General features: G+C 39.5%; 1 protein-coding gene across 1 annotated transcript in view; it reads left to right on the forward strand.

Annotated features, from left to right (window-relative positions):
* LOC126473544 (dedicator of cytokinesis protein 1) overlaps nucleotides 1–25,168 on the forward strand; it is a 420,590-nt gene that overhangs the window by 273,680 nt on the left and 121,742 nt on the right. Inside the window, exons 24-30 of the mRNA XM_050100670.1 lie at nucleotides 1,447–1,698; nucleotides 3,435–3,635; nucleotides 3,757–3,892; nucleotides 5,460–5,553; nucleotides 11,145–11,493; nucleotides 15,732–15,947; nucleotides 16,559–16,674. Coding sequence (XP_049956627.1) covers nucleotides 1,447–1,698; nucleotides 3,435–3,635; nucleotides 3,757–3,892; nucleotides 5,460–5,553; nucleotides 11,145–11,493; nucleotides 15,732–15,947; nucleotides 16,559–16,674 — 1,364 coding nt within the window. The remainder of the gene's footprint in view (nucleotides 1–1,446; nucleotides 1,699–3,434; nucleotides 3,636–3,756; nucleotides 3,893–5,459; nucleotides 5,554–11,144; nucleotides 11,494–15,731; nucleotides 15,948–16,558; nucleotides 16,675–25,168) is intronic.

Below are 25,168 nucleotides of genomic sequence, written 5' to 3' on the forward strand. Positions count from 1 at the left end.
CCTTGACGACAGTTTCCAGTCTCGCAGGCATACGTTCAGTCAGGTGTGGGAAGCTTTCTTGGGGAATGGCAGCCCATTCTTCTTGGAGTACTGCACTGAGGAGAGGTATGAATGTCAGTCGGTAAGGCCTGGCATGTAGTCGGCGTTCCAAAACATCCCAGAGGTGTTCTGTAGGATTCAGGTCAGGGCTCTGTGCAGGACAGTCCACTACAGGGATGTTATTGTTGTGTAACCACTCTGCCACAGGCCATGCATTATGAACAGGTGCTTAATCATGCTGAAAGATGCAGTCACCATCCTCGAATTGCTCTTCAACAGCGGAAAGCAAGAATGTGTGATAGTGCCACACAAAACAACAAGGGGTGCAAGCCCCCTCCATGAAAAACACAACCACACCGTAACACCACCGCCTCCGAATTTTACTGTTGACACTACACACGCTGGCAGATGACGTCCACCGGGTGTTTGCCATACCCACGCCCTGCCATCGGATTGCCACATTGTGTACCATGATTTGTCACTCCACACAACATTTTTCCACTGTTTAATCGTCCAATGTTTCCACTCGTTACACCAAGAGAGGTATTGTTTGGCATTTACCGGTGTGATGTGCGGCTTATGAGCAGCCACTCGACCATGAAATCCAAGTTTTCTCACCTCCCGCCTAACTGTTGTAGTACTTGCAGTGGATCCTGATGCAGTTTGGGATTCTTGTGCGATGGTCTGGATAGATGTGTACCTATTACACTATGACCCTCATCAATTGTAGGCAGCCTGTGTCAGTGAACAGACGAGGTCGGGCTGTCCGCTTTTGTTCTGTATGTGTCCCTTCACATTTCCACTTGACTGTCACACCAGAAACAGTGGACCTAGGGATGTTTAGCAGTGTGGAAATCTCATGTACAAATGTATGACAAAAGTGACACCCAATCACCTGACAAAGTTTGAAGTCCATGAGTTACGTGGAGCGCACCATTCTGCTCTCTCACGATGTGTCATGACTACTGAGGTCGCTGATATGGAGTACCTTGCAGTAGGTGTCAGCACAATACACCTAATATGAAGAACATATATTTGTGGGTGGGCCGGCCGGTGTGGCCGTGCGTTTCTAGGCGCTACAGTCTGGAGCCGAGGGACCGCTACGGCCGCAGGTTCGAATCCTGCCTCGGGCATGGATGTGTGTGATGTCCTTAGGTCAGTTAGGTTTAAGTAGTTCTAAGTTCTAGCGGACTGATGACCTCAGAAGTTAAGTCGCATAGTGCTCAGAGCCATTTGAACCATTTTGTGGGGGTGTCCAGATGCTTTTGATCACATAGTGTACATGTTATGGTCTCACTACATTTCTGGGAAAGATGAGAATGTGCTCAATGAAATATAGAATAACTTTAAACTATAGGGAACAGATTGCAATTAATCATATTTAACATGAATGTTTCTATTTTGCAGGATTTCTACAGTGAGATTAATAGGAAGGAAATGTATATTCGTTATGTAAATAAATTGTGCGAACTGCATTTAGAATGTGATAACTATACAGAGGCTGCATTTACATTGAAGCTTCACAGTAAGTTGTTGAAATGGTCGGCTGAGCCACTGCCACCGTTGCTTCGCAGTCTGCGTCATCCCACTTGTCAGACACACCGTGAACTTAAGGAAGCCCTTTACTATGATATCATTCATTATTTTGATAAGGGCAAGGTTTGTACTTTCTGCATATAGATATTTTTGTGTAAACCTAAATGAGAAGTATAGATATAAGATTTGTAGCTCAATATCATGCAGAGCAGAACACCTACTTACCTATCACAAAGACACACAGTGTTGCACCAGGCTGCAACAAGTAACAGGGAAAAATAAATAAAAACTCTGCTTCACTTTCTATATTAATTGATTATTATCAATAAATGACCACAACATTATGCTAGGAAATGCCCAGTATAGGGTTCTGAACATACTGAGAATTCAGTAGTCCTCGTCCTTGCACTGGGTTGTGCAAAAGCTCATAATGGGATTTCATCCCTCAAGATACTTTTTTCTGGTCATCCCTCTAGTCTTGTATTTTTAATGTGTGTCTTAGATTAGTATAACAGTGACTATCAATTGAAACATGTATCTGAATCTTACTAGTCACTTTCATTTATCTTTCTACAACAGGTTTAGGAGAATTTTCTCCCTATAATATTGTCTTTGTATGAATATGAATATGTATGTAAGAGTTATCTTTCGGATTACTTACACAACACTTAATGTAGTTCCACTTCCACCTCTGTGTTTCCTTTAACTCTGAGAATCCACCTGCTTAGCTGGGTGGTAACGTGCTCCCCTCCCATGCAAGCGGGCCCGGATTAAATTCCCAGCCAGGGTCGAGATTTTCTCTATTCGGGAACTGAGTGTTGTATTGTCCTCATCATCATTTCATTCTCATCACTGGCATGCAAGTCACCCAATGTGGCGTCAAATGAAATAAGACTTCCGCTTGGTGGCCAAACTTCCCCGAATAGGGGACTCCCGGCCAACGATGCCGTACACTCATTCCCATTACTTTTTTCTGAGAATTCATTGCTTCTGTTTGTGACAGAGCATTCAGCCTTCAAGACAGGATATCTAATGTTTCAATACGCATTTATTGTGTAACAAATTCTAGATTGTCAACAATATAGGAGAAGACTGATTCCTACTTACTGCAAAGAAGACGAGTAAAGCTGTAGACAGGCACAATCAAAAGACACTAACATAAAGCTTTCAGCCACAGCCTCCATCAGTTAAACACACACCATTCAGACACACAGGAATGCACACCCCATGCACACATGACTGCCAGCTGCAACATCTTGGGCCCGAGATACTGGAGCTGTCAGTCATATGTGCACGAGTTGTGCTTGCTTGTGTTTATGAGTGGTGCACGTTGCTCTTTTGCTGATGGAGGCTGTGGCTGAAATCTTTATGTCAGTGTCTTATAATTGTGCCTGTCTGTAACTTAGCGTGTCTTCTTTATGGTAAGTAGCAATCTGTCTTTTCCTAAATTGTTGATATTTCTACCTGGAGTTTCCATTGTTAGATTTTGGATTTTCTTCTCCCCACTGCTTACCTGCATGTTCCTCTTTACTTTAGAACTGTGTCTCTGTATCTGTGTCTTTTGTTAACAAAGCTGTAATTATTGGTCACTTTGTTGTTCACAACTTGTAAGTTTTTTTTTTCCTGCTTCTTCTTTAACTTCTGTAGTGTTAACTGAGCTTACAGCAGCCCTTGATGTCATCAAGCACAAGGTGTTTCTGTTTTGATTAGATATGGGCATTTGGTACAAGACATCTAATTAAGTTGTGAAACATAATCAGTAGTTAAAGCTTCATGTGGTTTAGTGTAGACTGAATGAAAAATTATATGCTATAATAAAACTATAAAGGTCCTTTTAAAAGTTTTTGATTTCTTTGTAGATGTGGGAAAGTGCATTGAGTATATGTAAAGAGTTGATCAGTTTGTACGAAGAAGAGACATATGATTACTTACAACTAAGTTGTATACACCAGCGTATGTCACAGTTTTACGACAGTATTATGAAGCAGATTAGACCAGAACCTGAATATTTTAGAGTGGCATACTATGGCCGGGGATTTCCTGCCTTTTTGCAAAATAAGGTAAGTGTTTTGCACCTCGCAGGGGTAAATATCGTAGAACACAGTAAAAATTATTACTGTTTCATTATAATTCTTACTAGGACATTTGGAAGAGGTACTAATTTTGTGTTCCATCCTACAGGTATTTGTATATAGAGGAAAGGAATATGAAAGGTTAAGTGATTTTTCTAGTCGTACAATCAATCAGTTACCTAATGCGGAACTCATGAATCGCCTTTCTGCACCAAGTGATGATATCACTGAATCTCCACATCAATGTATCCTTGCATATAATTTTTCTTGCTGTCATGTGAAACCATGTTGTTTAATTCTTATAAGTGTACAGCAGCTATTGTTTAGTATTATTAAGAAATTGCTCTAAGTTTGTTCTAATTGCAGTTGTGATCACATGAGGAGGTGTGAGAGGTTTTGTTTCCCATTCCACTGACATGTGATAGTCCTAGTAAGAGGTGAACCGTAGGTTAGCAATAAAAAGAAAAAAAAAAGCTATATTCTCTCATGAAAACCAAAGTCCCAGATGTGACGGTATGAAAACCAAAGTTTGTCATTGTAACTTGCTAAAATCCCAGTGTTGCACAATATCTGAATGCTTTTTCTTTGTTTTTCAGTTATTCAGATCTTGCACCACTAGACATCTGAAGAGGTTATATAAAACTGTATGCTTGCTAACCCCCATTATAAAACCTTAGTGTAATGAGTATCAGCCACAGTCCCCTTAATGAAGATTGTTTTCCATTTTCTGTGTTGTGCTGAGAGTATTTTGTGAGAAAGTGAGTGAGTGAAGCTGTTCCTGGCTTAGCTCAAATAAGAGAGAAAAACATCCATATTCATTCTATGTATAATAATAATTTGACACATGCTAAGTCCCCGTGTTAATTTTAATCATTATGGTGCTCGATGTATGGCACATTTCCTTTATTGGCAGAAATGCATTTGAAAAGGTGGCAGGTGGAATTAGGTTATCTACATCTCATGATTCAATGATATGATTTTATATACAGCTGTGTCACAATTGCTCGGTCAAAGAAGACAGTTACTCTGTTTTTGAAACACACTCTTCTTCCATAATATCTGTTTCAAAGTTGCTCATCAGTAACAAAACCTCTCTGGTCATAGTCTGTTGCCACTTGATGATAAGCAGCAAACTATATCAGAAAATAAAGCCTTGCTTTGGAACATCAGCAATTTGTTTTTGTAGCTAAATCTGTGACAAATCTTCACTTTATATGAGAAGCTTACTAAAGTATGTGATAATGGACATGAAAGAGAAAATTCAAAGAAGTGCTTTTCAATTGAATTTAGAGTTATCTAGTTAGTCTGAGAGCATTACAGAAATGTTCAACAATTTTAGTTGAGAGAAGAACTGTACAAAACCTGTAAAGAATTACTCCAAATTTCAAAAGTAGGCAGAGAGCTGCACTGACACACAACCTGTGTATGTGATAGGATGGGCTTAAATACCACCAAAGAATAGATGTGAAAGTAGCTGATGTTTTGTAAAGGAAAATGTAGTCCATAGTAGGTTATAATATTCTTTTTTAATTGTGTGAACAGCTAATTAATAAAGAATATTACAGCCTACTACAGACCATATTATACTTTACAAAAATTTTCTAGTCTCCAGACACATGTAAAAATGAAATTATAGCTGATGTTTTCTTTGTTGACATTTCAAACCCATGTAGGCCATTATGTTCATCTCCAGGCTTATATTAGAATTCAGAAGAAGTAAGAACAGACAAATAACACACAGTGGGCTGAAATGTAATCTTATAAGTTACAGGAATGTGCCTTTACTGATAAATCCTTAATATCAATCTTCAGATATTCAGATAAATAAAGTGGAACCAGTGATGGATGACCGTCGGAAAAGGTTTTCAGGGAAGGCAATCAGTGATCAAATAATGCGGTATTTCAGGTATGTTTGTTACTCTCATTAAGTATTTATAATGAGATTGACATTAAATTTATCTCTGTTAGTTGCTTGCTTTTGTTGTATAGTATTAATGTTTCTTCATAACATGTGTGAGAATAGGTCATCAATCTAAAACAGAAGAGCCACTGAGCTGCAGACCACTCTTCTCTGTATATAAAATGTGATGTCCTGACTGACTGACTCCTCATCGGGCAGCCCAAACCCCTAAGGATAGAAACTAGAAATTTACAGAAGCTTTGGACTTATACTGTAGGTGTCATTTAAGAAGGAATTTTTCAAAATTGCGTGTTAAAGCAATTTTGGAAATTTAACCCCGTGAAGGTGAAGTAGTGGGTGAAAGCCTTTATTTGAAAATATATCATTATTAAAGAATTACTACAGTATTTTTAAAGCTCGTACAGTCAGAAAAGACTATACCTATGTGGTCTTAATTTCTGAACAACATAAAAATATGATTAAATAAAAACAAAAAAAAAAAAAAAAAATCTCTGCAGGCCATACAATCTACGCGAGCGAAGCAGTGGGCACTAAACTAGTATATGTATAAAAAGAAAAATCTGTTTTATACTGAAGTAATATTCTTCATCCAACAAATATATAGTATATCAAATTATGGAAGATTATTGTCTGTGAATAGTTAAGAAATACTTTCTAACTTTGTAAACAGAAAATGAAAATGATATCAAATCTGACTTTTTGCAAGCCATTGAAGTTGGCTTCAAAAACACAGAAGAAAGTGAGAAAGAAGGGAGAGATGTTGAATTTTTTTTTTTTTTTTTAACTGAAAAGTGTGGCTCAGTTCTAAGCTTCTAAGCTAAGGTGAAGACCAACACACGTAAAATAAGGATGAGGCATTTGGTGAAACAGTTGAGAACAAAGATGCTTTCATTGTAAGGTGAGAAAAAAAGTAGTAAAGTTATTACCAGAAACAGTTCTACCTAGCCAAATGTGTAAGTACATCACCAAGTGACGTGAAGATATGGAATAAGAAAGACAGGTGAGAAGTAAAGCTAGTATTTGCCAAGATAGTTATGTGTAACTGAAAGGTATGGTCATCTTTGTCAAGGACAAGGTGGCTGAGGGTAAGGGATTGATCAGTCTGTAATGTAAACAGATATTAGTGGAAAAATTGATTACAGCAAGAGAAGGGAACATTTTAATGTGAGAACTTGAGGAGCAATACAAAAGGGGAAACCAGACAGGAAGAAATATATGTGCAACTATTGTTTGGCTATGTAGGTGAAATTTTTGTGGTAGGAGTGTAGGTATTGACGTATAGGGTTTTGGGAAATGATTAGATTGATTTAAGAAAAAGGCATGACTGACTGTTGAACAGTAAAGAGATAGCAGCAAGATAGATTGTTTCTGTACACAGACAAACAGAGAAGGTACATAGTAAAATAGTTACTTGATTATTGAAATAGAGAGCTGTTTAAAAAAACACCAGTCAGTCTTTTAATTTTGAAATCAGGCTATAATTTGAGACTGCACTTGACTCCATTTTTCTCTTTTGGTGATGCTTGTTTAATGGTTGAACAATTTGATTTTGGCACATGACTCTGTACCATTAATTTATCATAAAAAAAGGCAATTAATGCTCATAAGCAAAATATTATGTAGAAAATGTGTACAGAGATCATGTTGAAACAAAAAGATTTCTTTTTTTGGTGTAGGACAGTTGAGGAAAATCATAAACAGAATCTATAAATAATTGTAAATGACACCTTTTTTTTTATTATAATTATGTCTTCTAACTGGTAGCATACAGTTCAGCCTGTGAACTGAAAATAATTTTACACAGTCACTTAACAAACTATTTGTTTTCCTCTTTGTACAAGGCAGTATGAAGTTGCTTCTTCCCAGATGTAGGTAGAGGTCTAAAAATGCAGCTTATTTCTTATTATACATAGGAGATGTATGTCTTTCAGCCACTTACATTATCTGTTGACAAAACAGTGATGTAATCATTAAGTGCATACAGTTCTTCCATAACTACAGAAACTCACAATTGTTGAGGTGCTAGTTATCCAGTTTGTAGCTTATTCACGAATAGTTCAGTGATTTTTGAAAAAAATAAAAGAACACAGCTTGAATTATTCTGTAATAATTAAAATGAATATTTTCATTGAGAATACACTATTATGGATGTGACACATCTTTTATCACCAGAAGATAATGTGGATCCTAATTGCTTCATCTGACACTCCTGAAATATTTTCTTGGTGTTTCGCGTTTCACCTTCAGGTAAATGTGGGGCTCTACTCGTGGACAATTTCCTGTCTGTATATTTGCCTAGCCTTTTTGCTAAGAGCTAAAAATTGGTAGTTTCCAACTCATTGGCAGTTGATAGTAAAATAAAATGATTTAGGTTTTCTTATTGGTAGTTTTCTAGTTGCTGAAAGATCTCGATAATACTGTAATTTGTTCAGTGGGTCATTGAAATTGTTTCTTAATGTATTTCACACTTCTTGTTATTGCTGGTGATACAGGCAGTTTACATGTGTTAGGAAGATTACAGATAAACACAAATGTGGTGTTCTAATGTTCAAAAAGAAATTGAAAAGTATAGATAAGTTAGAAAATGGCGACTCTGCATTAATTCTCTGTGTTATGGGATAGGCATACAGTGAGAGACTTAAAAATAAATGAAGAAAAGCTGTTAAATTTTGCAACCCAAGTTGACAGCCATCACCGCATCAGGTCCATTGTTAATAGAAAAATTCGGAGAGATGCTTCATCAGATTTGCTGACTCAGTTTTAACATTTCTACAAGATATGAGAAGCTGCTGTTAAGAGTGAGAAAGTTTGTGCTAATGAAGACACAGCTGATGATTTTTATGGTCAGTTCTTTAGTTATTTTGAATATAGTAGTTGTCTCCTAGACCAGATTTACAATGCTGGTAGTTGTCTCCTAGACCAGATTTATGATGCTGGTTGGGTTGTCTTGTTAGGGTGTGCCCATGTGACCTTAAGCCTCTCAGACTGAAGAACATGCTAGCAAATGTAAGCATGTTAAAGCAATTTCTGTGAAATTCAGTGAGTGGAAACAAATTGAAGTCACTTGTTGCTGTCAAATAGGGGGAAAAGAAAGAAAGAAAGAAAGAAAGAAAGAAAGAAAGGGGAAAAGGCTGTTTTTTCACTGGACAATACACCTAGTCAATTCAAATGTGATGTGCAGCAGTTTCTGGTAAAAACAACTGTATTTTGGATTATTTATGTTTTTCAATTATCCATGCAATCTCAGGCCTTAATTAACATGGATAATCGGGAGCTTGCTGTAATGCAGAATAATGTATCTGAGCTGTACAATTCGTGAATTTCATTGATTATTTCTGTCTATGTTAGGAACTGATGTGGTAATCCAGATTGTATGTCTCAGGCACTTTAAGGGTGACACTGTATTTCTGCCTAAGTTAGGAACTGAGATGGTGTCTCGGGCACTACAGAGGTGACACTGAAAATTAGACAAGGATTAGTTCCAAACAAAATTTTAAATGATTTTATTGTTTTTCAAAATACTTCCCTTTAACATCAACACGGTTCTGATTTGATGATGCTAGACCATAAAGCAATGATGCCACTCTTCCTGAGGTACTCGAGAAACCAGATTTTTATAATGTTCCACTGCTTCATCTGATGATGAAGTTGTTATTCCATGCATTTTATCTTTAGCTTTTGTAACCAAAAAGGAAATCAAAAGGTACTGAGTCAAGGTCGTATGGTAGAAGGACCACAGTGCTGACCTTTAGGGCATACAGTTTCTCAGTTTTAATCTTGCTGTATGCAACGATGCTTTGATGTACTGTAAAATTGTTTCTTTTGAACAACAATGAAGGGAAAAGATAGAGTGCTACTTATTGTAAAGATAACATGTTAATTTGCAGGCTGGCACCATTAAAAGACACTGTCACATTAGCTTACAGCCATAGTGTTCATCAGAAAAGGAAAGGGAAACACATGTGCATTCATTTACACAAGCAAGAACACTTCACGCACACGACAGTCTCCTCTGATCTGAGCTGCTCAAGATTGAGGTGTTGTTGCTTGTCTTAATGAATGTGTGTGTGTGTGTGTGTGTGTGTGTGTGTGTGTGTGTGTGTATGTGGGCGCGTGCACACGCCCTGTACAACTCGTGAATTTCATTGATTATTTCTGTCTATGTTAGGAACTGATGGGGTGATCCAGACTGTATGTCTTGGGCACTATAGGGGTGACACTGAAAATTAGACAAGGATTAGTTCTTGTGTGTTTCCCTTTCTTTTTCTGACAGACTATGGCTAAAAGCTAATATGTAAGTGCATTTTTAATTGTACTTGTCTGCAGCTTAATGTGTCATGGTTAGTAACAATCGATCTTGTCCTTAGGTTCATTGTTACTCCAACTTGGAGTTTCTATTGTTTCTTTCGTGTGTTTTCTACATATTTTTCAAAAATTTGTAGTCAACAGACATTTGTTTGGTCAGTGAATGACGCGCTGGTCGCATCATTTGCCAACTGTCATTAATGGCTGCCTAATTCACAAGATCAAACATGGATAAAATAATATAGTCATTTGTTTACCAATCTGCAGTAACAGTAGAACTGTTTTCAAGTGCTATAGTAGCAATATGGCCCATTCTAGGAAAATATCTAGTTACCATCTTCTTACCAATACAAATAATCTGTAAGACTTTTGCGGCAATAGGTGCTGTTTGAAAGATCCTTTCAGGGTCACGACAATAAATCAAAGATTTGCCACAAATAATGATATTCTGAAGCAAATATGAAGTGACACCTTGAAAATTTTCCAGTTTTTTTGCACTATAGACAACAAAATTTTCTAACATCTTATTTTTTGATGTCAAATATTTTGGATTTGACTCATACAAAAGCTCATTGTTGCCTGAGTAAATTAGCTGCAATATTTTCATCAGTGGGTGACCTTCACGAAATTCATCACTAAGTAAAAGTCATTCTCTTTTGAATTCATTGTACCAACTAGAAATTGTTGCCTTAGATAGGGGTCCTTTGCCAGATGCATTTTCAGGTGATCTTCACATTGTGTAGGTGATTAAGGATGATTTAAAATCATAAAATAGCGTATCCTGGAAATGTTCCCTGGTCATATTCATTTTTCTGTGCACACAAAAAAAATCTTTAAATGTTGATAATTAACAAACTATTTCAGCAAACTGAACAAACTGTATGACAACCAGCTCACAAAATGGAAAGTAGCTACATGGCATTCAAAAAATTCTTGTTGTCACACTTATATGACATTATTACTAGATGCTACTGTGCTTTCAAATCTCATAATTGGTACCCCAGTGGAAAATACTTTTTTGTATAAAAAATGTGATGTAAGAAAAGGCAGCTACTTACTGTAGTGTACAGGGAAGTGTTAAGCAGCACCTTGTTTTTATAACTATCTATTGCTTAACACTACCTCAATATGGTGGTCTTTGTCATTCCTGGCACCGTTATTCGAATTTAGTTGTTTTTCTGAAAATCATTAATAATGTGCATTATGACTTTCTGTTTGTAATAACCATTGGTTAGTTTTCTCACTTCATTCCCTTTGCATTTCATTTTCAGGGTAAATGATGTACAGAAATTTAGGTTCAGCAGACCTTTCTACAGACGCGATGGAGCTAGTGGTGATCTTGACAACGAATTTGCCAACTTATGGCTTGAAAGAACAGTTCTTGTCACATCTTATCCATTTCCTGGTATTCTGCAATGGTTTCCTGTTATTTCTGCAGAGGTGTATTATGTGAGCCCATTACAAAATGCTATTGAAACAATGGAGGCCACAAACAAATCATTGAAAGATCTGATTGTTGCTCACAGAGCTGATAGCACCTTGCATTTAAATCCATTAACTATGAAGATTATGGGCATTGTAGATGCAAAAGTAATGGGCGGAATCGTCAACTATGAAAAGGTTAGTTTCTTGTAATCTAACATATCTCTTGTGTATGTTACTATTCATCATTATACACTTGTTTCAGTGAATTTTAAATTCTGAATTAAAAATTATGGTTGACGTTTTTGTGGTACGCTGTCAGCAAGCAACACGAGATTCCTAATCATTAATTGTAAATTTATAAACATTAACTGAAAATTTATTTATTTATTTATTTTTTAAATATGCATAAGTGCCAGGAGTGGAGCTGCTGTACAGTCTGACATGTGGTGGTAATAATGATGATGGTGATGATGTTCATAACACTGGCTTTTGTACAAAACGAGGTGTGAAATATATCTACTTTTGGTTAATTTTCCAATAAAGAGCATGCCTAACTTAGTTGTTACTTCACTTACTGGAGCCATAATCTCTGTTACATTTCTTGATTAGTAACTGAGCATATTACATTTAATGGAAGAAGCAAAGGCAACAACTTACCTTACAGCTGAGGTGTAGAGTGGTTGAAAACTGAAAATCTGAAAATTATGCAGATACTGTCCGTCATATTTCATGTTCATGACTAACCAGTACAGCACCATGTGTGCGTGGCCTTCCCCCCCACCTCCCCCTACCCCCTACCCCCCCCCCCCCCCCCCACGTGTGCACGCTTGCTCGCGCGCGCGCGCGCGCACACGCACACACACACACACACACACACACACACACAATTGCAAGGATGCTAGCTGGTCCTCTCATCCCTGTTTCTTAGGTGAATGGCATGCGGGTGTATTAGGTCTAATTTACCAAATTTTCTCATTGTGGTCATTTCACAAGACGTATCTGGGAGGAAGTTACATGTTGTCTAATTCTTTCTGGAACATACTCCCTTGAAATTTCAATTGTAATAATTGGCATATCTGATTAAAAATAGCAATCCTCTCCAATACTTTGTGTAAAATCTGTCCAAGTGAAGGAAATTAAATGTGCAATTCAGTGTTTATACATTAATTTGTGGTAGTGAATTTCATCAGTTCTTAAAAAGTCACAGATGTGTAACAGCAAGGAAAAACTCATCAAAAAAGTGAAATTGGTATCTGGGTGCAAGATAATTGAGCTGTTTTCCGACATGCTACGACAAGAAATTATATGTTCAAAACATGCGTTTTTGAGAGATCATCCTTTGTGCTCATCCAGGAAAAAGCAAAAATTGATGCACATGTTGAATTAAACCAAAACCATCACAGCAGCTAAATGGTTGAATCATAAGCATAAATGTGGACATCTGCATAACGGTACACTTTGCCACCATTGCTGTTATAGTTTAATGCTTTTCTTATGAGCCACACATAATATGCTCACTGCCACTAAAGTGTTATTTTAGGCATGATGAGAGAAGCAGGGATGTGAAAAAATGAGTTTACTTGCCTGATTGATGTTACAAATTTATTATAAGTTGGCTCAGTAAATTTCTTACTCTGTGTAAAATGTAAATTTGAAAGAAAGCACAGGTGCCACAGTTTCGCTTAATGTTCTCTCTCAATGCTCCCAGTCCTTATGATCTACATTGTGTGGTGTGTGCGGTGCAAAGTATGTACATGAGAAGTATATACAGTTGGTGCAACTGTTGGCATCTCTGTCATAGCATATTATTTGCACAAAAAGTGTATGTTCAACACTTCACATAATGCTTTCACCCCTACCTGCATGCCATCACTGAAGGGCCACTCCTCCCCTCCACACATCTGTTAGGCGAGCTCATTTTACGTGCGTTGGTGTGGCTATTGGGCAACTTGAACAAGTTGCAGCCAATTAAAGGTTCACCAGCGATGTTCCTGTAATTATGACTGAGCACATTCTTCAAGACTCTGTGTTGCATTGAAGAGGTTGATGGTTGATATACATGCAAAAAGATGAGACTGAGTTATAAGTGGCACAAGAAAAGGCGGTGGCTGGGCCCCCTACATCACATGTTGACTCGGTCCACAACATTTCACGTTGACTGTCTTGTTTTTCCTTTACCGCTGCAACCTAGCAGTACTTGTATCATAATTGCACAGTGAAGCTGAATGATGCAACTTGTTTTGGCAACACTGATATGGATTAAGTCAGCATTCCCTCTCTCACATGTCCCCTCTCAACAACAGCCTAAAATATTTCCTGAATTCCGCCGCCATCCGTGGTGCGAGCCATCAGTCTTTTCTGAAACTTATAACTTGTTCATTCACATCAAATTTCAATAGGAAGAAAATGGGATGAAGTCGAGTGAGACATCAAGTAAGAACTTAGAATCAAGGTAAATCTTACTAAGAAGAAATGTAAAATTGGGGAATTTTTTGCTTTGATGGTATGGGTTTTTCACAGGGGCTACGAATTTATGGTGCAGAATCACGAAAAATGTAAAATCGGAGAATGTAAAATCCAAGTTCCACTGTATATTATTCAAATTAAAATATTCCCAAAAAAATCTTAGAATACCTGGGTCCGATATCTCACCTGTATCAATGTAGATAACAGGCAAAAATTGTAGCAATTCTTGATTCCCGTAATAGGTGAACTGTCTGCATACATCACTAATTTTGTACGGAACTCTCAGATCCTCCGTTAGTGTGGGTAATATGCCGTGCAAAAGTTGTTGATCAACACCACCTTTTGATGTTCGTGGTCTCTTGAGTTTGTCAGCTATAGTTTCTTGCCACACACTGTAACTTAAGTCAATCTAATGCCTTGCTTCAGTGATTGCTCTTGGATTTGCAACTACTGACACAAAGTGATTGTGATAATTCTGTTATACCTTGTGTGTGAATCCCACTTTGTGAGTGTAATATTTCTCCAAGGATTTGATCAACAGTACATTAAACTCTTATGTCCGTCTCCATTAATAAAACACAAGCCATCAACTGTGAATTTTCAGGTCTCTGGGTTGGAAGCCATTGTCGGTTCTATAATCTGGCACGGTAATCTTGTGGCTATTGAGTGTGCACACATTGTGAGTAGTATGGATAAATTATTATTCCATGAATGTGACTGATATCCTCAACATCCTCAGTTTTTTGTACACTCATTTTAGGATCATCATCTTTCCATAGAAACACTTTCTTCGCCATATCCAGCATGTGAACTGTCTATCATTATACCATGCCCTTGTTTCAAATGATCCCATGTCTGCAAGATAAATATATAAACAGGAAATGGAATAAACATCTGGCAATAACATTTGTGCACTTTAAAAAGACATAGGACTGTCTCCATAGACCTTCAGTACTAAAAATTCTAAGGAGTCTAGGACTCCACCCAAATGTAATTAAAGTAGTAGAACATACTCTAACTGAGACTTAATCAAAAGTCAAGTTCTGAGGAGTAATTTCTGAACCATTCCTTGTAAAAACAGGCTTAAGACAAGGTTGCTCCCTACCACCATTACTGTTCAGCTCTGCACTTTAATGTGTAATGAGAGAATGGAACGAAGATAACTCAAAGACCATAAGAATTGGAAGTGCAAAATATTATAAAAGTTTAAACTGCTTGGGATTTGCTGATGATCATGCTCTCCTAGCCAAGAGTCAAGCAGTGAGCCTTACAATACTATTTTACTGATCCATCCCAAGCTTTAGCAACCTTCTACTCACAAATGTACTGTGTACCTGTCTTGTACTTCATAGGTTTTCTTGAACTAGCATGCTGCCATTACACGTTTCTTGTTTCATGTATCATATCTAGATCCACACAGTATTTCGGTGTTTACTACGATGACTGATTGCCATTTGTGTTTGTAATGTGTGCAATGTAACAATAATAAAATGGTTGTTACATTTAAAACCTGCCAGAAAATGAATAATAGTGTAAGGGCAGCCAAGATGGAAAATTGTGTAAGTTCAGATTCTCATGTGACCATCTACAAACATCTTGGTGTGTCAGCCTACCCCCAGCACAGTCTTTGATGGCTGAAATTGTGTGTGTGTGTGTGTGTGTGTGTGTGTGTGTGTGTGTGTGTGTGTGTGTGTGTTTTGTGGGGGAGGGCAGTCATATATGTGACTAAAAGTTCAGCAACTTTCCACTTAGCACGTGCTTTGTATTCATAGACAAATAATGTTCTGTCCTGGGTCTTCCATGGATACATACGTAGTTCTTTCTTTCTCTGCTGCTACCAGTACTAGCTGTTGAACAAAGTGAAGCAAGCTGGAAGCGTTCGAAGTACATTTCACTGCATTGTATCATGTATTTAGTTTTGCCTCCAATTTAACAGTAATTTAAATTAATTTATTGATGGTTTTCAGGCATTTTTCACTGATGAGTACCTCGAAAGTCATCCAGATGATGGCCCTAGTGTAAAAATGTTGAAAGATTTGATAGCATATCAGGTACCGCTTTTAGAAATTGCTATTGCCCTCCATCGGCAGAGAGCTCCTCCATCTCTAGCACCAATTCAGCAAAGGATGGAAGATTGCTTTTCTGAAATTCAAAGTCATGTTGAAGAAAAGTATGGAAAGAAGGTAAGAGTTAAGTGTCATTCATTATAAAATGAGGTTTTTTTTATCAAATAATTCCATTTTATTACCGATACTTGCTTTTGCCTTCAGTTTGCCCATGGGAACTCGTAGTTGTGAGGTTATGAGGTACTTACCATATTTGCAGAATTGTCTTACAGTGATTTTTGCACTGATAAATTATAGTACTAAAATAAATGAAAACACTGTAATAATATTTCTCGGAATATGTAACGCACTATATTCAGCTCAAATTTCCAGTTTGTTCTGAATGAATTCATCCACGAAGCAATAACATTTCCTTGTCAATGCCTTATATGGCTTTCATTTAAGTGGACCTAAATTCATCTGCATTAACTTGCTTCTTTTTATTTATAATAATTTTTCATTCCCATGTAGTGAAAACCCTGGCAATACAGCTTGAGGCAGTGGGTGGGAAACATAAAATTTTCTTTGTTTCTTGTACCATGGGGATGAACAAAATGGTTTCCCTCAAATAATTCATGTCTGGTGTACAAAAAGACAATTTTCCATAAGTTGTCATTTATTTTCAGTTGTAACATTATTAACGATCATTTTTATTTTTATTGTAAAGTCACTTTCTCTTTTTTTTGTAGGTGTGTGATATTAAATTTGATACACCACTGCAAAATCAAGCTAGAAGGCAGCTCAGTGGCACTTCTCAGACCATTGATCTTCATCGTTTGTCAGGAACAAGCATGGCGTCATCTGAGTGAGTACCTAAACTATTCAAAACATTATTTTTATATGTGAATGCATTTCATAAAAGAAGTAATGCTTTTCTATTTGTACATGGGCACTGAAAACGTACATTAACATTAATGAATGAAAAACTCCACTGCAACTTTTTCAGCTGAAATTAGCTTTTTACAAATTTATGTACAGGAACTGGTTTGCAAGTTGCTTTCATATCAAGCTTTACAGTGAAAAATTAGATACTTAGTGTTAAATCAAATGTCATTGAAACAATTTTTGTACCAAGGAAATGATTTCTCCAAGCTTGCAGTTCTTTTCTGGCTCTAGCTTTGCTTCTGCTGTGCATTGCTCATATCTATTGCTGCTATATCATTTCTTACACATTAAATTCTTCTTCATTCTGTGGTTCCATCAGTGACAGTGATGAAACTGCACAAATTACCATTCCCCACATACATATTGTATAGATTGATCCCTTCTTCTTGCTTGCCTCCTGAGCTTCAGTGTAACTGTAGAGGAAAATGAGCTATAGAGTAGCTACAATAACAGTGGTGTTTTCCTTATGGGTTTTTCTGGTTGGAGATTTCATTATAAAAGTTAATAGAGTGACACATTGTCTAGCAGCAGAACCATCAAAACGTAGAAGAATATTTATTTCCTATTCATTGTTGCCTGATGGACCTTTTTTTAAAAAATTTCAGTCCAGGCCAACTAAGAATTATGTCAAAATAACTATATAGTTCTGAATATAATAGAGGGAAACATTCCACGTGGGAAAAATATATCTAAAAACAAAGATGATGTGACTTACCAAAAGAAAGCGCTGGCAGGTTGATAGACACACAAACAAACACAAACATACACACAAAATTCTGGCTTTCGCAACCAACGGCTGCTTCGTCAGGAAAGAGGGAAGGAGAGGGAAAGGCGAAAGGATGTGGGTTTTAAGGGAGAGGGTAAGGAGTCAGTCCAATCCCGGGAGCGGAAAGACTTACCTTAGGGGGAAAAAAGGACAGGTATACACTCGCGCGCACACACACACACACACACACACACACACACACACACACACACACACACATCCATCCACACATATACAAACACAAGCAGACATATAAGGTAAGTCTTTCCGCTCCCGGGATTGGAATGACTCCTTACCCTCTCCCTTAAAACCCACTTCCTTTCGTCTTTCCCTCTCCTTCCCTCTTTCCTGACGAAGCAGCCATTGGTTGCAAAAGCCAGAATTTTGTGTGTATGTTTGTGTGTCTATCGACCTGCCAGCGCTTTCTTTTGGTAAGTCACATCATCTTTGTTTTTAGATATAACTATATAGTTCTCTTTTCCTTCATCCTTCTCCAAATCTATTTCATTTTCTCAGAATGAGCTTTCCCCCTCCCGTCTGACCATTTGACACCAGTAGTTTTACTGTATGTTTTATTTTCTCAGAGACCTTCTTGACCCTTAGTCTCAATTTCTCTCTCTCTTTTGTAATGCCTCCTGGCGAGTGTGCAGAGATAAGATGGAGAGAGGGCAGGGCAGCAAGGTGCAGCCAGGAGGTTAGACAGAGGGTGGAGGAGAGGGGAGGGGATAGTAGAAGAGGAGGGAATTAAAAAGACTGGGTGCGTTGTTGGAATAGAGGGCTGTGTAGTGCTGGGATGGAAACAGGGAAGGGGCTAGATGGGTGAGGACAATGACTAATGAATGTTGAGGCCAGGAAAGTTATGGAAAAGTAGCATATATTGCAGGGGAAGGATCCATGTGGCACAGGCTGTGAAGCAGTCATTGAAATGAAGAATGTTTTGTTGGGCAGCATGCTCAGCAATGTGGTAGTCCAGTTGTTTCTTGGCCAAAGTTTGTCATTGGCCATTCATGCAGACAGACAGCTTGTTGGTTGTCATGCCCACATAGAATGCATCACAATGGATGCAGCTTAGCTTGTAGATCACATGAATGGTTTCACTCCTCACTGCTACCACTCCCTGCACGCTTACCTTCTACATGTTTACTGAAGTCCGTAAACCCAACCATCCAGGGTACCCCATGAGAGAACCTCTGCCCTTGTAGACCAACACCTTCAGCCTGTTACCCAAAACATACCATCCTGTATAAAAAATACCAACCATTTCTTCAACTGGCTCTCCTCAGTTCCTGTTCCTTTACCACATGGTGCCCTGCTCAACACTACTGATTCCAGCTCCCTTTATACTAACAGTAATAATGCCCATGGCCTTACCACTATTGAATACTACCACTCCCAGCAAATGGCAGATTCCAAACCAAGAACCTCCTTCCTAGTTGCCATGACCAATTACATGCTCACCCACAATTACTTCTCCTTTGAAGGCATTACCTACAAATAAATCTGGGGTACAGCTATGGGCACCCACTTCACACCGTACTATGCCAACCTGTCCACGGATCATCTGCAGAAATCTTTCCTAAACACCAACAATCCTAAACCCCTCACCCGGTTCAGATTCATTGATGACATCTTTGCGATCTGGATCGAGAGTGGGGACATCCTATCCACATTCCTCCAGAACCTCGACACATTCTCCCGCATTTTCTTCACCTGGTCCTACTCAACCCAATGAGCCACCTTCCTAGATGTTGACCTCCACCTTAAAGATGACTACCTCAGTAGCTCTGTCCATATCAAACCTATTAACCACCAGCAATACTTCCAGTTCGACAGCTGCCACCCACTCGATACCAAGAAGTCCCTTCCATACAGCCCAGCTGCCTGTGGCCGTCACATCTGCAGTGAGGTGTGGTCCTTCTGAAAATATACTGAGGGTCACACTCGGGCTTTTTCAGACAGTAATTATCCTCCTCCCAAGCTTGAACAAAAATAAATCCCCCTGGCCTTATCTTTCCAGTCTCACACCACCTCCCTAAGTCTCACCGCCGGGCCACAGAGGAGCATTCCCCCCATAACTCAGTACCGCCCAGGATTGGAGCAACTGAATTACATTTTATGTCAGGGTTGTGCCCTGAAATGAGAAATATTCTGCCCACTATCCTTCCCACCCCTCCCACAGTGGTATTCTGCTGTCCACCGAGCCTACACAATATACTTGTCCTCCCTATGCAACCCCTGCTCCCAATACCTTACTTCATGGCTCATATCCCTGTAATAGACCTTGATGCAAGACCTGTCACATACATCCTTTCACACCACCTACTCCAGTCGTGTCACAAACATCACCCATCCTATCAACAGCTGGGCTACCCGTGAAACTAGTCATGTGATATACAAGCTAAGCTGCAACCATTGTGCTGCGTTCTATGTGGGCATGACAACCAACAGCTGTCTGTCCGCACGAATGGCCACCGACAAACTGTGGCCATAAAACAACTGGACTACCCTCTTGGTGAGCACACCGCCCAACACAACATTCTCCATTTCAATGGCTGCTTCACAGCCTGTGCCATACAGGTCCTTCCCACCAACACCAGCTTTTCTGAATTGTGCAGTTGGGAACTCTCCCTGCAATACATCCTACATTCCTGTAACCCTCATGGCCTCAACCTTCATTAGTCATTGTCCTCACCTATCTAGCCCCTTCTTTCTTCCCATTTCTGCACTACACAACCCTCTGTTCCACCAACACACCCAGGTTTTTTAATTCTCTCCTTTTCTGCTATCCCCCCTGTCTCCCCCATTGTCTAACTGCCCAACTGCACCTAGCTGCCCTACCCACTCTCCACCTCATCTGTGCACACTCACCAGCAGCACTTCACTGTCCCCCACCCCTACCCTCCTATCCCGCCCCCTCCTCACCTCAGCCTCCTCCTTACCCCCCACCCAGTTGCCTCTCCATTGTGCACTGCTGCTGATGCTCGTAGTCTGGTTTCAGCTGTCAGAGACTGTGGTCATGTGTGTGTGTGTGTGTGTGTGTGTGTGTGTGTGTGTGTGTGTCTGACATCTATTTTTGAAAAACACCTTGTTGCCAAAAGCTTATTTTGTGCCTATCTGTGACTCATCATCTCTGCTATAGGGTGAGTACCAACTAACCTGTTCATTATAATGTTACATTCCATCATGGATTTTCCATTTTTTGGTGTAGAAAAGTATTTTATATGAGACTGGTAGCAAACTCAGCCGGATAGCTTTGCAGATAGCCAGGATGGGAAGTTGCACTGGCCCCTGATCAAATTCACCTGGCAGATTAATGACAGGACTTGGTGTGCCAGCCAGCCTGGATGGGGTCTTCTGGTGGTTTCCCAAGTTCCATTCGGTGAAAATCGGGCTGATACCGAAGTCCCACCTTAGTTTCATGATTCACAAACATTTAGGAAACTTTTGATCACTTTGACATGTGTAACCTACACGCAGATAGTTGGGGAATGCGTGTTTTGTCTTGCACACTCAGGAAGAGCGTCCAACCACCCATTAAATTATTCATGCCAAATCCTTCAATAATCATGCTGGCCCTGCACCAATGGGGGACAAAAGCGCAAGCAAGGAAAACAAGAAGATGCAACTGATAGCACAGAAATTCCTCTGTAGTTGTCAATGTCTGGCTCATTGCCATTCTTAAGCAGCACAAACAGCACTAATCACAATAAATGAAGTTAACGGGAGTTCTAATTGTTAAATAACTGCAACTGCCATCTATGCTGTGCTACACATAGTAGTTCTCAGAACATCAAGTACATTTATAAGACAGAAATTTTGTGTGTGTGTGTGTGTGTGTGTGTGTGTGTGTGTGTTTTGCCTATTTGCAATGAAGGCCTTCTTGTCTGAAAGCTCACTTTCTGACACTCTTTTTGTTGTGCCTATCTGCGACTCAACATCTCTGCTGTACGCTGTATGGAGAGTAGCAACTATCCTTTTCATAATATTGTTTGTAAGACAGTTCTAGTGATTTGATCATCATTCAAAAACTGTGTGTTCACTTTCTGATAAAAAATGTCATGTAGATCATTTTTATGTCATTTTTGGAAACCGTATTGGTTGAAGTCATAGTGTTTTTGAGAACTATTTTTATGAAATCTCATTGCATTGAATGTATATAACAAGGAGAAAAGAGGTATTGGCAGCAGCTCTAATAATAAAAGATGCTTGTTTGTTTGAAGGAAGATTGTGTGTAAGTCCTGTACAGAATATGAATTAAGCGTAATTTTTGACTGCTATGTATCATAACTCTATCTGCCCAAAAATACCTGGAAATCTGTTAGTGGATATTAATATGGGTTGTGCCCAACTTTCTCCTTTGTGATGGCTTGAACTATGCTGGGAACACTTTCAATATGGCGTCTGAATGTCTGTTGAGAAATGGAAGCACATTCTTCATCAATAACTGAACCACTGAACATGTGATGTTGGATACTGGTGTCTGGAGTGAAGATGACATTCTAGCTCAACCCAACAAGCCATCTTCTAAGATACTGACCTCCACCTCAAAGATGGCTACATCAGTACCTCTGTCCATGTCAAACCTACTAACCATCAGCAATACCTCCACTTCAACAGCTGCCACCCATTCCATACCAAGAAGTCTCTTCCATACAGCCTAGCGACCCACGGTCGTTGCATCTGCAGTGACGAGCAGTCCCACTCAAAATATATCGATGTTCTCGCTGAAGCCTTCACATTATCCTCCCAACCGTTTACAAAAACAAATCTCTCTTGCTTTATCTTTCCAGTCTCCCATCATCTCCCAAGGTCTTACCATCTGGCCACACAGGAGCATTCCCTTCGTAACTCATTATCGTCCAGGACTGGAGAAACAGAATTGCATTCTCTGCCAGGGTTTCGACTATCTCTCGTTGTGCCCTGAAATAAGAAATGTCCTGCCCACTATCCTTCCCATCCCTCCCACAGTGGTATTCTGCCATCCACCAAACCTACACAATATACTTGTCCATCCCTGCACAACCCCTGCTCCCAACCTTTACCTCATGGCTCATATCCCTATAATAGACCTAGATGCAGGACCTGTCCCATACATCCTCCCACTACCACCTACTCCGGCCCGCTCACTAACATCACCTATCGCATCGAGGGTAGCGCTACCTGTGAAACGAGACACATGATCTACAAGCTCAGCTGCAACCACTGTGCTGCATTCTGTGTGGGAATGACAATCAACAAGCTGTCTGTCTGCACGAATGGCCACCCACAAACTGTGGCCAAGACACAAGTGGACCACCCTGTTGCTGAGCATACTGCCAACCAGCTTTTCAGAATTGCACAGGTGGGAACTTTCCCTGCAATGTATCCTACTGTGTTCGTGTAACCTTCCTGGCCTCAACCGTCATTAGTCTTTTTCGTCATCCATCCAGCCCCTTCCCTGTTCCCATTCCAGCACTACACAGCCCTCATTCCACTATCGCACTGAGTCTTTTTACTTCTCTCCTTTTCTGCTTACATCCCCCCCCCCCCCCACAATGTACCTCTCCTCCGCCCTCCCTCTAACCTCCTGACTGCACATAGCTACCCTACGCACTCTCCACCTTGTCCCTGCATGCTCTCCAGCAGCTCTTCAGTGTCCACCACCCTCACCCTACTCTCCCTCCCCCTCCCCACCCAAGCATCCTCCTTATCCCCACCCAGTCACCACTTCCTTCATGCACTGGTGCTGCTGCTCACAGTGTGGCTTCAGTTGCCAGAGACTGCAGGTGGGTGTGTGTGTGTGTGTGTGTGTGTGTGTGTGTGGTCTATTTTTGATGAAAGCTATACTGACCAAAAGCTACTTTATGACACTGTTTTTGTTGTGCCTGTCTGTGACTCAGTATCTCCACTATATGGTGAGTAGCAACTTTTCTTTTCATAATATTGTAACTCGTGCCAGAAGTGTTCCATTGTGATCAGTCGGGACTCTGAGCAGGTCAGTCCATTTCAGAAAAGTTATTGTCCACAAACCATTGCCTCATAGATTCTGCTTTGTAACAGGATGCACTGTTATATTGATACAATCATCATCATCTCTAACTGTGCCTCCACTGTACACACACACACACACACACACACACACACACACATTTGGACATTTGGTTTACTGTATGAATGGATTCATTGGGGTTGTGTGTTTTTTTTCTTCAATATTTTCAACATATTTGACAATAATGGGAGTTTCAGTGAGCTGAACCAATTTCACCAGTATATATATTCTACACGAATGAAGCCACAAGCTCAGGATGGATTTTACTTTATTCATTGAAACTAAATGTCTACCTTGGCATCAGTTCTAAGTAGTAGGTGGCTTCCTTGGTGCAGCTAGCTCCTGCTGCGTCATTCATTTCTCAGTGTGCATTTAATTGAGATGACTATAGCACAGCAACAAATGGCATTTTCAGTTCTCCATTTCAAAAGATGCAGCTCAGTTATAGCTCTGTGGAGTAATGTTTGTTGAGAGTGTGACACTGAAGCTCCTACAGTGTAATTGGTATTCGGATCTTGCATTGCACTGTAGTCTGTTTAGGTTGGGAAGTCTCTGTGTGCCTCCATTTTGAACAAATTTGTGTGAACTGGACACTTTATAACTACAGCAGTGAATGGAATAACATAGACACTTGACAAAGTTGGACCAAGTTGGGCTATCTTCTGAATGTTTTTCATATGTCTGGTGAGGGACCGGGGGGGGGGAGGGGGGGGGGGGGTATATTATTGAGCATTTGAGAAAAGTAATTGAAAACTGTGATCTAAAGAGAACTGTAAACTATGCCCCAAGGTTGTATGTGCATGTGTGTGAAAGATATATATTCTCATAAATTTAGATGATTCATTTGAAAATCACGGCAGAAGAGCTTCTTGCAAATTGAAAATCAAACTATCAGACTGGGTTTCAGTCTTCCCCATGTCATATGGGAGAGACTTGACCAAAACAGATGTGGAACAGGAAGAGCATCTACTCTCTACAGCTGGGGGGAATTGCGGGACTCTCAAAGTTGTGACTGCAGCAGGGCGGCACAGACAACGTCAAGTCATTCAGTAGAGTTCCTTGTGTGCATTCACAAGTTCCATCATACACCTGCATCAGTTTGGCTCGAAAGCAGTTGCGGGACTGAAAACCCAAACATTCATCTTTAATTTTCAGCTCTTTTTTTTTTTTTTTTTTTTTTTTTTTTTTTTTTTTTTTTTTTTTTTTTTTTTTTTTTAATTGGTTGTTCATAAATTTTTATTTGTAATTGCTAATCTACTTGTGATTGTTGAAGTGCCTCAGGAAATAAGTAATCTTGTTGCTGTCATCTTCGTTGTCATCCTCGTCATAGTTGTCGTCATCGTCTCAAGTCCAAAGACTGGTTTGTCGCAGTTGTTCACACTGCACTGTCTCCTGTGCAAGCCTCTTTATTTCTGACTAACTACTTTAGCCTTCATCCATTCGAACCAGCTTACTGTATTCATCCCTTAAGCTCTATCCACAATTTTACTGCCACATCTCTGCATCATCACCTTGACAATTTCTTCAAGCTGCAAGATGTGTCCCTTAAAATGTTTTCTCCCCCAATTTGCTTCAGTACCTCCTTGTCAGTTACTCGATCTACTCACATAATCTTCTGCA

Source organism: Schistocerca serialis, chromosome 4 (genome assembly GCF_023864345.2).
Source record: "Schistocerca serialis cubense isolate TAMUIC-IGC-003099 chromosome 4, iqSchSeri2.2, whole genome shotgun sequence".
Taxonomy (NCBI): domain Eukaryota; kingdom Metazoa; phylum Arthropoda; class Insecta; order Orthoptera; family Acrididae; genus Schistocerca; species Schistocerca serialis.